At 54.3% G+C, this 11,526-nt stretch overlaps 5 protein-coding genes across 5 annotated transcripts; 2 read left to right on the top strand and 3 right to left on the bottom strand.

The window, feature by feature from the left end:
• Positions 1-291: 291 nt before the first annotated feature.
• Positions 292-1,482, bottom strand: IUM83_10618 (Phospholipase D; the record flags this gene model as incomplete). Its single annotated transcript, XM_067935131.1, has 1 exon — positions 292-1,482. The coding sequence occupies one exon, from the start codon at positions 1,480-1,482 to the stop codon at positions 292-294; it is 1,191 nt and encodes a 396-aa protein (XP_067791615.1).
• Positions 1,483-2,929: 1,447 nt separating this feature from the next.
• IUM83_10617 (uncharacterized protein) lies at positions 2,930-3,586 on the top strand (the record flags this gene model as incomplete). The annotated part of the gene is made up of 4 exons (XM_067935130.1): positions 2,930-3,183; positions 3,265-3,314; positions 3,392-3,460; positions 3,543-3,586. 4 exons carry the CDS (start codon positions 2,930-2,932, stop codon positions 3,584-3,586), a joined length of 417 nt encoding a protein of 138 aa, XP_067791642.1.
• A 2,645-nt stretch (positions 3,587-6,231) lies between these two features.
• Positions 6,232-7,437, top strand: IUM83_10616 (Phospholipase D; the record flags this gene model as incomplete). Its single annotated transcript, XM_067935129.1, has 1 exon — positions 6,232-7,437. One exon carries the CDS (start codon positions 6,232-6,234, stop codon positions 7,435-7,437), a length of 1,206 nt encoding a protein of 401 aa, XP_067791641.1.
• A 246-nt stretch (positions 7,438-7,683) lies between these two features.
• On the bottom strand, positions 7,684-8,982 carry IUM83_10615 (malate dehydrogenase; the record flags this gene model as incomplete). Its single annotated transcript, XM_067935128.1, has 1 exon — positions 7,684-8,982. One exon carries the CDS (start codon positions 8,980-8,982, stop codon positions 7,684-7,686), a length of 1,299 nt encoding a protein of 432 aa, XP_067791644.1.
• A 551-nt stretch (positions 8,983-9,533) lies between these two features.
• IUM83_10614 (uncharacterized protein) lies at positions 9,534-10,883 on the bottom strand (the record flags this gene model as incomplete). The annotated part of the gene is made up of 1 exon (XM_067935127.1): positions 9,534-10,883. One exon carries the CDS (start codon positions 10,881-10,883, stop codon positions 9,534-9,536), a length of 1,350 nt encoding a protein of 449 aa, XP_067791643.1.
• Between the last annotated feature and the right edge of the window lie 643 nt (positions 10,884-11,526).

The raw sequence follows: 11,526 nt of genomic DNA, 5'->3' as shown, positions 1-11,526 counted from the left end.
CCTCACCTCGTGACGGTGGGGAAGCTCTTTAGGTGGGCAGCGGCACAGGCGCGATTTACCAAGCGTCGCTCGTGTTCAATCGATACATGTTTTTTGTTATCTATGATAACCTACATGATCTAGTCAGCAGAAGCAGGGGTATTCTGAGGACGTGGATACTCCTAGTACATTCTGCTCATGTTTGCAGGTAACGGGTTTCACTTAGGAATATCCCTTTTCACACGGTGCGTTTGCTCTAGGAGTTGGAACACACTCAAGGAGTAATAGAATAAAACGATCATTCATCAGAGACTACAGGAGCCTTGCAGACGAGATGGACTGCTCCAAACGAACAGGAAACCGAACCCAGTCGACGTATAGTTCCCTGCCGTGCATCTCGCTCAGGCTCTCAGCCCATTGATCGAATACGACATCGATCGTCGAGTCATCGATCTCCGTTATTATCACGTTGACACCTCCCTCCATAACCCATTGAACCCTTTTCTGATGACCTTCTGCCTCTCGGTTGCGGGCGTTGGCGTCTGAATCAGCTATGGTCATGATGTACTTGTCCACGCGCTTGCCATCGGACGTCCGTTCCCTCGTGTGCTGCGCGAGAACGAGATAGCGGAGGTTAACGTCGCCCGGGATGTTGCATGCCATGACATGAGCATTCTCGTGGATGCTTTGAAGCAATTGGCAGCACGTATCCCCGAACTGGACGTGGCCCCAGCTCCGGGGCGTCACTAACACGGGCCACAACCTCTTGTCCAGTCTTGGCAGAATCTGTTCGGAATAGTCAAGCGAGCAACGGAGACGTCTAGTGAACCTTGCATGCGCCACAAACGATGTCCCAGTGGTGTTGAGCGTGAGCGGAGCGTGGTCCACCGTCCAGCCAAGAATCTTCCCTACGGTTGCCGTGCAAGGATGCCGCTCAGCATACGCAACGCCGCTGTTGCGCAGGATGGTGTCGAACTCGGTTTTTGAGAACGGGCTGAAGTAGAATGACGGATCGCCGTTCGGGAAGTTCACGGGCCACCCGTCCTCTCGTTCGAGACGTTGAATATCCTTCGCCGGTGGGTCCGCCGCGCCATCGTGCCTTGACATCTGTGCCTCTAACTCCTGTGCCTCGATACGAGCGAGGCTGTTGAACTTGGAGTGCACCTCGATGGCCTCTTTCAGAGCCAAGTTCTCTCGCTTGAGAGCTGCGCATTCGACCGTAACCTGGCGGAATGCGTGGCCGATCAACTGCGGGGGACTCGACTCAGACCTCATGCGCTCTTGCACGACCCGGGATTCCAGTTCTTTCTCAAGACGCAGGCGCTCTTGCAACAACTCGGCGCCCTTCTCCTTCTTCTGCCTACGCCACTTGACCATCCGCTTGCGCTGCTGCTCCCGCCGCCCCTGCTCGCGCATTGCGGACTCCCATAGTTCGGTCGAGTCAATGTCGTCTTGCACGTGGTCGATCATCACGCTCAAGTCAGCGTCACTGAGCATTCTCATGGGGCTGGAGAGAGACTTGGTAGTGGAGATTATCGGTTGGCGGTATAGGTAGTGACTCGGAATGACGTAAGCCGTGACCGCGAGTTTCGAGTCTGTGCGCAACTCGTTGTGTTGTTGTTGGACGAGCACATCATGTCTGGGTATCACGTGGTTTCTGCACAGTAAGGTGAGATCATCTTCGAGCCATGTGGAGTTCCTGGTGCCTTTCTAAACTGTCGCAACTGCCTCAACTGGAGTAATCTTGTAACCTACGTCCTCAGCGCCGTTCTTATGGCACGTACGAACAAACCTATCCGGTAAGATTGGAGTCGTGGGTTTGTCGACGACAAGCATCTCCAAAAAACCGCATCACCTCGAGACTGTACAGTGCAGTATAGCACACCAAGCATCGAGTCGCTACATAGTAACCTCATGGCTGTAAAATGACTGTATTCCCAGTAACTCAGTCAATAATTAGGTAGAACTTTTCTGCGCCTCGATTGAGCTTCTTGTATTCCAATCTCACAGCTGATTATCACGTGCTGCGTCCCATCTTCGAGCTGGGTCCTGACTCTTTTCTGCCGAAGTCTGAATTGAGATCCAGTCATTATTGTGCTTTGCAGATTTTTTCCTCTACATGTAATTTAGAGTGCTAAAACAGACTCGAAAATAAATATAAACGACTTGAACGCTTACCTAATATACTAGCTAAAACCGCACCTAATTCTTAGCGCAAGAACAACAAGTATTTAATGCAGCCCATTATGTCACAACTCCCGACTACTACTAGCTTCGTGCGGTCTACCTGGACCGACTCCGCCGACTTGCCCCTGGAAACGCCACACTCGTACCTTGCTTGCTTGCCTGCCGAGACACATTCCACTAGATGCGAACGCCACCGTACCCCTGCAGATAGTTCCTTATCAACTCGAAATGTAAGTTGGCCGCTGTGGCAAACGTAATATCCTCAGACTTCGGGCATGAATACCTCGACCCATAAAAAAAGATCAGAAGAGGCAAAAGAGCAGTCAATGGAGCTTGCTATACTGTAAACAACTTCCCAGGTTGCAAACGCCACGTGAGATGAGTTAGAGGGCCGGTCTGTCCGGATTGATTTCAATGTTTACTGTAAGGCAGCTGTAGGCGTGAGCGAAAACATCCAGAACGGTGTACGTGGAAGCACATGACCATGTCGTGTTGAGGTACCGCATCGCCCCTGTCCTAAGCGAAGTTTTGTCCTAAGCGAATTTTTATTTTAGCCAATGAAAACAATGCATTGACACCACATGTCTGTAGTTAACCCTTTCACTACCAGAGATTTCTTACGGGTCCCCTTCGACCTATAGCTCAGCAAATCAATTTATCGCACAGAAGAAAAGTTAACCAATCAAAACGACAGATTAGTGCACGTGGTGTTGCTGGTTTGCTTTACGGTACTTCCATTCAAAAGTTTGAGGGGTCGAGCAGCATGCAGTCGCGCCCTAACCAGTTGTGTCGCTACTGCGGCAATGATCCGTGCGAGTGGGAGCAGTTCGGAGAGGACATCGTGGCGAGCCTACTGAGGATGCTGACGTCCGAAAAGCGGCGGCGAGGCGCGCGCAACCCGGACGCCGTGTCGCTGCAGCTCTACCATTATCTTAAGTACGGGTTTTTAGCCAAGCACCACACGCAGCAGCTGCCAGTCTGCATTCGCCAACACCTCGGACTCGTGAATATGCAAACGTAGGTAATATTTACATTTTATCCCTACGCATCTGGTAATGTAAGCTCATCTAGTTTTGTAATGGTTCTGTTCTTTTTCAGCCGTGGGCGGCCTGAAGCAACTCCATCGGCAGCCGCAATTACTTCGTCCAGTGCGGATCGAACTGTCAGCGAGCGTGATGTAAATGCATCACGATAGTGAAAGGCTGTAAAGCATTCCACGTGGTAGCCACGCAGGCACGCAGTGCACCCGTACTTAGATTTTTTGGAGAGCCCCCTGAGCGAACAAAGGTAGCAGGTTAGTTTTCCGTTCGAGTGCTTGGTGGAATTTGGTGTGAGCATGTGCTGACTTGTGTCTGTGCCCACAATATTTTGAACAGGCTGTCGCTGCGGTGCTGCCTGCCGTTTCCGCCGAACTTGTTGAAAGTATGGTGCAGTCATGCTGTCAGCGACTCGACGCTTGAACTCGCGCAGCGTGACCTGCTTGCAGTCAGGCGGGGCTACTTTTTTCATTAAGCAGAATGCGTTTATCAGCGAGAGATCCATTGCCCACGTAAAAATGCTCATCTCTAACCGAGTTTCCTTCCGTCGAATTGGATTGGTGCTTCGGAGTTGATCAACTCTATCTACCCCGTTCATAAAAATATTGTAGACAGCTATAATAGCTGGCACCTGTAGTATTCTGCGATGCAAGTTCTGTTCACTAGTCCATCGACGAATTGGAGCGAGACCATGACACAAATTAATTGCCTCTTGCGATGACCCACTCAGGACGCGTTGGGTAGGAGTTCCACTAAGATCATTTGAATAAAACACAACGGGCTTCTTGTCCAAGAAAATAATGTAGCCAGCATTCTTTGCGATTCTCATGGTAGGAATGAACTCCGTCCTTTTGGAAGCTGGAAGCTTCTTCTGCGCACGTTTGTGAGCCTCTTGAGCTTTACTCCAGTCAGGCTGAACGTCGACAGCAGCAACTAGCTCCCAGCTGCCGCGAGGCATTATTTTCACACGAGCAACAGACATTGCAATTTCTATCTCATTCCACTTCCCCATTTGTGACACCTTACAGGTTCCTATCATACGCACTTCTCCATCCGTGAAAGCTGACACAGCTTTTGCCAATGCATGTCTAGTATAGAAATTATCACAAACAATGATCCGGCGGCCTGCAACGGCCTGGTGAATCTGGGTCATGTGCCCAACCATCGCTACCCACAGAGCCGAAGCTGAGTCACGTGCCACTGAAATATCATCTCGCGATAACGTCCGCTCAAGCGGCCTCCGTAGTTCAGGAAACATGCTGTAATAGCGCTCTGCAGGATTCCTCGGTTCACTATTGCCAGATCCATTGTCGTTGATAGTATGAATGTACAAGCTCTCCCACCCAACTACAGCGTAAAAACGTATGCCGTACTTATCGGGCTTACTCGGCATATATGTCCTGGCGGATGATCGTGCTTTAGTTCGTACTGTGTTCTCGTCGAGGCTTGCAGCACCAACCGGAACAGCAACCTCCGCGAATCTACTTTGGATATGACGCAGCAGGTCTCGACTATGCCACAGTGGATCCATCAGCTTGTAGGTTTCGGTAGCGCTACCAGGTGCATGAAATTGGATGTTAGATCGTATACATTCAAACCTGTTCCGGGCCATAGTCTCAGCCACGTCCTTCTGCCCCAAAAAACGCTTCTCAGACCAAAATTCCTTGATTTCTGTTAACGGCAAGATGCCCATTGCGATCTCCAGACCCAAATACGCGTCAAACTCCACTGCCGACACCTCAGCTTTCCCACTCCCGCGCAACTTCGTGTTCGTCCAGCCTCTAAGAGTCTCTCGATAGGTGGCGCTAAAAAAAAGAGAAAATAACCCAACTTCTTGTCGTTCTACAAACGCTCGGCGCACTTGACCTAATTGAACGATGTGCAGGTCGCTTTCGTTAGCGATGCCATCGACATAGGCGTTCCCTGTTCGACCGCTTGGTGCAGCGTGCGTCGGCGCAGCCTGCATTCGTGTTGCAGCGAGAAGATCGCTAGCCTTAGCCTCCTCGTCATCGTTGTTTGAGCGTGGAGAGGGGGTATCCTCTTCCAGGCCAAGGTCCGTGTCGATCTCCCAGTCTCCGGTGTCGTCATTGGCTGCATTGAGCAGCGCCTCTAAGTCCATTTTTCCACGAGGGTGGGGGGGATCTGTTGGCTAGATGAGAATAACGAGTATGGCAGGTCACGTGAACTGTTTGTGGCTCACACGGTAGTGCATTTTACAGGTTCAGGGAGACCTGTTAGGCTGTACAGTGCTTTGCCGTCGTCTCGTAGCTTTTAGTTTTGGCCAATCGCATCTTGCGATTAGACCTCTCATGGGTCCCTATGGACCTATAAATCACTCCAGCCGGCTGGTAGTCAAAGGGTTAAAATTCCATGTTGACCAGCTAATTATAGGCCATTCGGTCTCAGTGTTCAAAGTGCTATGGGTAGACCACGCACCACAGGAACCGGCAAAAAGCCAAAGCGCTACACCCGCATTGCAGTCGACTATACGCACAAGCGCCGCCTTCTCGAATTCCTGGCTGCTGGCTATTCTGTAAACGAAGCTATTGCACACGTCTACCCAAATTGCAGCAGGCAAACAGGTTTGTAGTGATGGTGATTATTCCAGCAGCTCCAACGATGAGTTTTTCTAGATGCACAATACAACATATTACTTTGATAAGACTTAATTGCGAAGGTAACCAAGCGAGCTTGTCAATTGGGAAAGAGCACCGCAATTTTATGCGGGTTCAATTCCCGCCGTGTCCATATTTTTTGATTGGTCCAAAATACCAAGAATTATTATAACTTTTACTTTTTATCATTTAATTCTGAGACTTGGCAACAGATGTACCGTAAACTGCATACATTGCAGTTCGCTTAGGACAGGGGCGATGCGGTACAGAAGCAAACTTCCGGGGTGGTTACCAGCCACCACGTGATACGAGTCCGTGATGTGTTCACCGCTGTATCCACACAACTTCTCTGCCTCCCTGACGCAGATAACCTAGCCCACGTCATTCCAACACATTTGCCCACACCTGCCATCATGGTCTCCGTTATCCCGTCCTCACGCCGCGCGGCCCGCACCTTTGAAGACGAGGAAGGATTCAAGCTCCAGCCAGATCCATCGACGCCAACAGAGCTATGGGAAGCCGCCAGGCGCGAAAAGGGTCGACGAGAGCAACAGCGTCGACGTATGGTGAACTGGCGGCGCCTGAAGAAGGAGAAGAAAGCCGAGATGCTCCAAGAACGTCGAATCCTCGAGAAGGAGCTGCAACTCCGAGTTAGGGAGGCTCGTGTTGCGCGCGACCAAATGCAAGTGGGGTCAATAAGCGAAGCATATCGCCAGAGCCTCGTCGAGTGTGCGGCTCTGACGAGCGAGAACATGGCACTGCGAGAAGCAATTCAACACCAAGCCACCACCAAGAATCGACTTCAGCAAGAAGCGCAAGAGTTTCTGGAACAACTTCGTCCTGTGGATTCCACTCAAACTATTGAGATGTTAGCCTTGCATGGTGAAGCTGAATGGCGCGTGCAGTTTCCCAACAACGAGCCATACTTCTACTTTACTCCGTTCACGAAGGCCGAGTACGGTGACATTCTCGAGCGCTCTGACTTTGCAGACCGCCATCCGTGCATTGCAACGGTGGGCAAGATCCTAGGCTGGACGGTTCATTTCAATCCGCTGACCGAAAATGCGCCGGGTGAGTCCTTCATGGCCCGCGCTCGCTTCACAAGACGCTTACGCTGCTCTCTTGACGAGTCGTGGAGAATTTTGCCTCGTCTTGACAAGAATTTGTGGCCCGTCCTGGTGACGCCGAGAAGCTGGGGACTCACTCAGAGCGGAGACATGTTCTGTCAAGTGCTCCAAGACTTCAGCGAGAACGGCCACGTTATGGTGTGCAACCTTCCTGGGGAAGTGAATCTTCGCTATCTCGTCCTGGCACGGCACACGCGACAGAGGAGATCGGATGGCAGGCGTGAGGACAAGTACATTCTGACTATCGGCGATTCGCAAGCCAACGCACGAAACAGAGACGTCGAGGGACCTCGAGATGACGTGCAGTGGGTGCTCGAGGGCGGAGTCTGTATCACTATCACTGAGATGGACGAATCGACCATCGATGTTGTGTTTGACCAGTGGGCTGGGTGTCTGAGCGAGAAGCATGGCCGAAGGCTTTACATCGACTGGATAAAGTTTCCTGTTGATCTCGAGCAATACATTGTGCCAGCGAGACTGCTCGGCCTGTAACTAGAGGAAGGCTTATTAAAGTCAGCACAGGAGAATTCAGTTATACTTCGCATCCATAAGAGTCTGTCGCATTTTCGCAGCGCCAAGCAAGCCACATTCGGTGCGCTTTATTCGTTTACTACCAGTTGCTCTTACACTCGATACAAGGCGCGCATTTCTTGACTGTGCCGTCTTCAGTTCATTTATCATACACGCAGCCATATTTTCCATTCCCTCATTCTCTCTCTCTCGTCGGCACACCGCAGCTTAAAAAGTAAGCACCCTGGAAGGAGTCACCAACTGTTCCCAGCGGATAACGATGTGGCCCCAGTCGACCAGGCAGTGCTGCGCGTGCTGCTCACTCATGCACCCGGAACAATGGTCGTACACGACCTCGAGCGTGTCGTGGTCGATCTGTGAAAGCGTCATGTAGGCCCCACCTTCGTTGATCCAGTGCACGTCAAGACACTCCGGCTCTGCTTCCCGACTGCGTTGGTTCGCTGCTGAAGTCACGACCACCATCGCGTATGTGATCGACCTCCGGCCACCGGGATACTGAACTCGTCGCCGACTTACGAGGTTAAGATATCGGATCGTGACGCCCAGCGAGCGTTCAGGTGCGTTGCGCACAAGTACGAAGGTGTCTTCATCAACAGCTTGCAGCACTTGTGAGGTCACCGAGCCGTTGTGAATCCGCCGCCACAGCTCTGGAGTGGTCAGAACAGGCCACGAGTCTGCGTCGAGTTTGTCCATCGTAGCGTGCGCCGATCCTCCAGCACAATGGATGCGCTTCGTGTAGCGGACTCGCGTGACCAGCACCTTGAGCGTTGGGTGTTGTATCAGCGGAGCGCGCTCAACTTCCCACCCAAGCATGTCTCCAACGTGATTCAGCGGCGGCAACACAGCGAACTTGGCGTCGTAACCTTCCCGGATGGCATCCAACTGCTCCTTGGCGAAGGGATGGAAGTGGAAGGACGGCTCGCCGCCTGAAAAGTTCACGCGCCAGCCGCGCTGCAGCGATATCAACTGAGACAACGACGACGACGACGACGATGACCCAGCAGACAGCGATCCCCCAGACACCGACGAGTCCGAGCTGCTGTCGTCTCGACTGGCGACGCTGCTGGTCGTTTCGGTAATGTCGGACTCGAGCCCGTCGCCCGCATTTTCTTGCAGTGTCTTGTGTTTATTGATCTGGTCCTGTAGCGCCACGTTCTCGATCTTGAGCGCCTCGGTCTCTGCGATGAGGTGGCACACGGCGGCGTGCTGCTTGTCTCGGCTCGTGACGTAGCGCTGGCTCTGGGACGCGCGCGAGGCGGCGCGCCGCTGCATGGCCAGGTGCTGCTGCAGCCGCTGCTCGAGCTGCTGGTGCTCCGTGCGCAGCTCCGCCTGCTGCTCCTTCTTCTTGCGGCGGAAGAAGACCATGTTCTCGCGGTGCTGCTGGCGCTTCCACTCCCTCTCGTCCTCCTCGGTCCATTTGCCCGCCGTGGACAGAAGCCAGTGGCTCTCGCTGGCCAGCGGCCGCGCGCCGTGGCCGATCCGCAGCGGCGCCATCGTCGGCTGCATCGTCGCGGTATGTGAGTCCTGCTACCAGCCGTGCCGCCCCAAGATAGCGACAAGGGAAGACTCTTATCAGGCGCAAGTGTATGCTGTTCAGAGCGCTCCGAGTCGAACGTGGCGGCGGTGTGGGGCCCCCACGACTCGACGGTCTCCGCTATAGAGCCGGTTCCCAGTCACCAGAGTTGCTGAGACCGTCCAAGAGATGCGTCCACCCCCGCTCTCTGGTGGACACATCAGGCCTCGACGGGGCCAGTACAGTTGTACGTACACACTGTACGAGCGAGCTGACTCACACCCAGACTTTCGTTCGTAGCAATCGCCACGGCCCGCGTCATCCCCGAACCTTTACCGTCGAGCTCAAGGCGCCTCTAGCAACAAGCTTAGTGAGCTGCAATCGTCCTGGGACGGCTGCTTGCTTAGTGCGCGGATCGTTGTCGAATGGAGGATTTTCATTCGTGCGGAGATCGTCGCGCTAAGGGTAAAGCTACGGGTCTGCGGCGTTAATTAATCGGGTGGTGGCTGGTACAGCACAGTGCGTTCGCACTGTGGAGGGAAATTCAGAACGTGAGGCGGTGCGACGGCATGACCAAGTGCTCCCACCTGCAGGCGATGCCCAGCACCTCCACCATGAGGTAGCGGGCGTGGTCTTCGCTCACGCACTCGTAGTCGCAGCCGTAGTGCAGGCGAACGTGGCGTGCCTCGCTTTTCGGTGGTATCGGCGGCTCCTCAGTCAGAAGCAGGTAGGAAATGCCGCGCTTCATCCACTCGATCTCGTGCAGCTGGGTCGCGACCCCGCCCGCGCCCTGGCAATCGCTCGGGTTCACGATGGTCTTGAGAAGGGCCACGACGCGCTCGTTCTGCGCGCTGAGCCCGCGCACGCGGGCGAGGATGTTAAAGTAGCGGATATTGCGCTCCTGACCTGGTTGGACTGGTGCGTTCTGAAGCAGTACGGTCATGTCGTTGCTGACGCGCTGGATGACGCGCGTGATTACCGGTGTGCTGTAGATGGTCGCGAACTGCTTGGGATCGTGGAACGCGTCCCACGTGCGATTTACAATGTCGTCCATAGAGTCCTCGAGCACGCGCACCGTCTTGGTGAACTGGAAGCGAAGTATCCTCGGACCCGCCTCCAGCGGTCGCATCACGCGCCAGCCAAAGAACTCGAGCTCGGAGATCGGCATCCGCCGCTGCAGGAACTCCGTGTACAGGTTGAGCATGCGCTGGAAGACCGTGCGCATGATTTCTTCGCAATTTTTCTCGGTCATCGGCACGTAGTAGATCGGGTCTTCGTCGTCTTCAAAGTAGATCCATGAGCTCGTTCCGCTGGTCGACGTATCGCCGACTTGCATGCTCTCGACGCCTTTGATACACTCGCGATAATTTGTCGTGGCCTCACACAGCACGCATTCCTTCTCTATTGCGTCGCGCAGCTTGGTGTGGTCCTCTATCCTGCGTCGCAGCTCCCTGTTCTCCAGCAGAATGCGCTCCTGCGTCGCCACCTGCTCCGCGTACCTGTGGTGCAGCTCCTGCTGTCGCGACACGCCCTCCTGGTAATTGTGCAACGGGACCACCGCGGATTCCGACGCTTGTGTCACAGAGTGGCCGGTCTGCTCGAGCAGCTCGTGCAGCTTCCGACCTAGCACCAGCTCCTGCTGCTGGATCGCGGCGGCCGTCTCCTTGTGCCGGAGTCGCGACCGGGCCACGACCTCTTTGTGCCGCTGCCGTCTTCGCGCCGCCTTCGTCTCTGCGAGTTGTCGCTGCTTCTCCTTCTCGAGGTCCTCGATCTTCACCTCGGCGTCGAACAGGGTCTCGCTCTTGAACTGCATCGGGGTTTGCTGGCCGAACGCGCCACCGTTGCGGTCCCAACAAGTTCCGCTGGTGTCTGCGCCGCCGCCGTTGTGATTCATCCCCGCTCAGACAGATCAGGTCGTCGACTAAAACCCGAGTGGCAGGGCAGGCAGGGATCGGCCCCGTTGACACCCAGCAACTCGTTTGTTTTGCACCGCCCGCCCGTGTTTTTGGCGCTTTTTGCGTGCGTTAGGCCCCGTGCGGATCCCTTGCGCGGCCGATTGCGGAGACCTTTAGCTTTTCGTCCGGTCGGGCAGCTCACACTCAGGGCACAGCTAAGCTGCAGACCGGATCTGTGGGGCACGCCAGTGGCGACAGCTCGACTGGCTTTGATTGATTGGTCCTAGGCAGCGAGCGAGTGCAGCGTAGCGTAGCGGCGAGCCTTGGCTTCGCTTCGGTCAGCTCACTTTGGCACGGCTCGCGCAGACTCATCTGTCGATATCTGATATCGGATGGCCATCACGCTTCGTTTGCCAAGGTGCTGGCCGATTGGCGCTAGGCGGATGGCACGAGGGCTACGAACAGGAAGTTCGTGCAGAACTGTAAACAAACAGCAAGCGAGGCGAGGCGAGGCTTGCTGCGTCCGAGGCCGACGCGATGTGGCCATGGGGTGTAAAGTGCCCTGCGCGATCTCAATGACGACAGCGACCACTCTGCGTCGATTTGCGTTGTTGGCGTCGGGCGGAACGTGGACAAAAGATG

The sequence above is a fragment of the Phytophthora cinnamomi genome (assembly GCF_018691715.1).
Source record: "Phytophthora cinnamomi strain GKB4 chromosome Unknown Contig39, whole genome shotgun sequence".
Taxonomy (NCBI): domain Eukaryota; phylum Oomycota; class Peronosporomycetes; order Peronosporales; family Peronosporaceae; genus Phytophthora; species Phytophthora cinnamomi.
The sequence above is the reverse complement of the archived record's forward strand: the minus strand, read 5'-3'. Positions and strand labels throughout refer to the sequence as shown.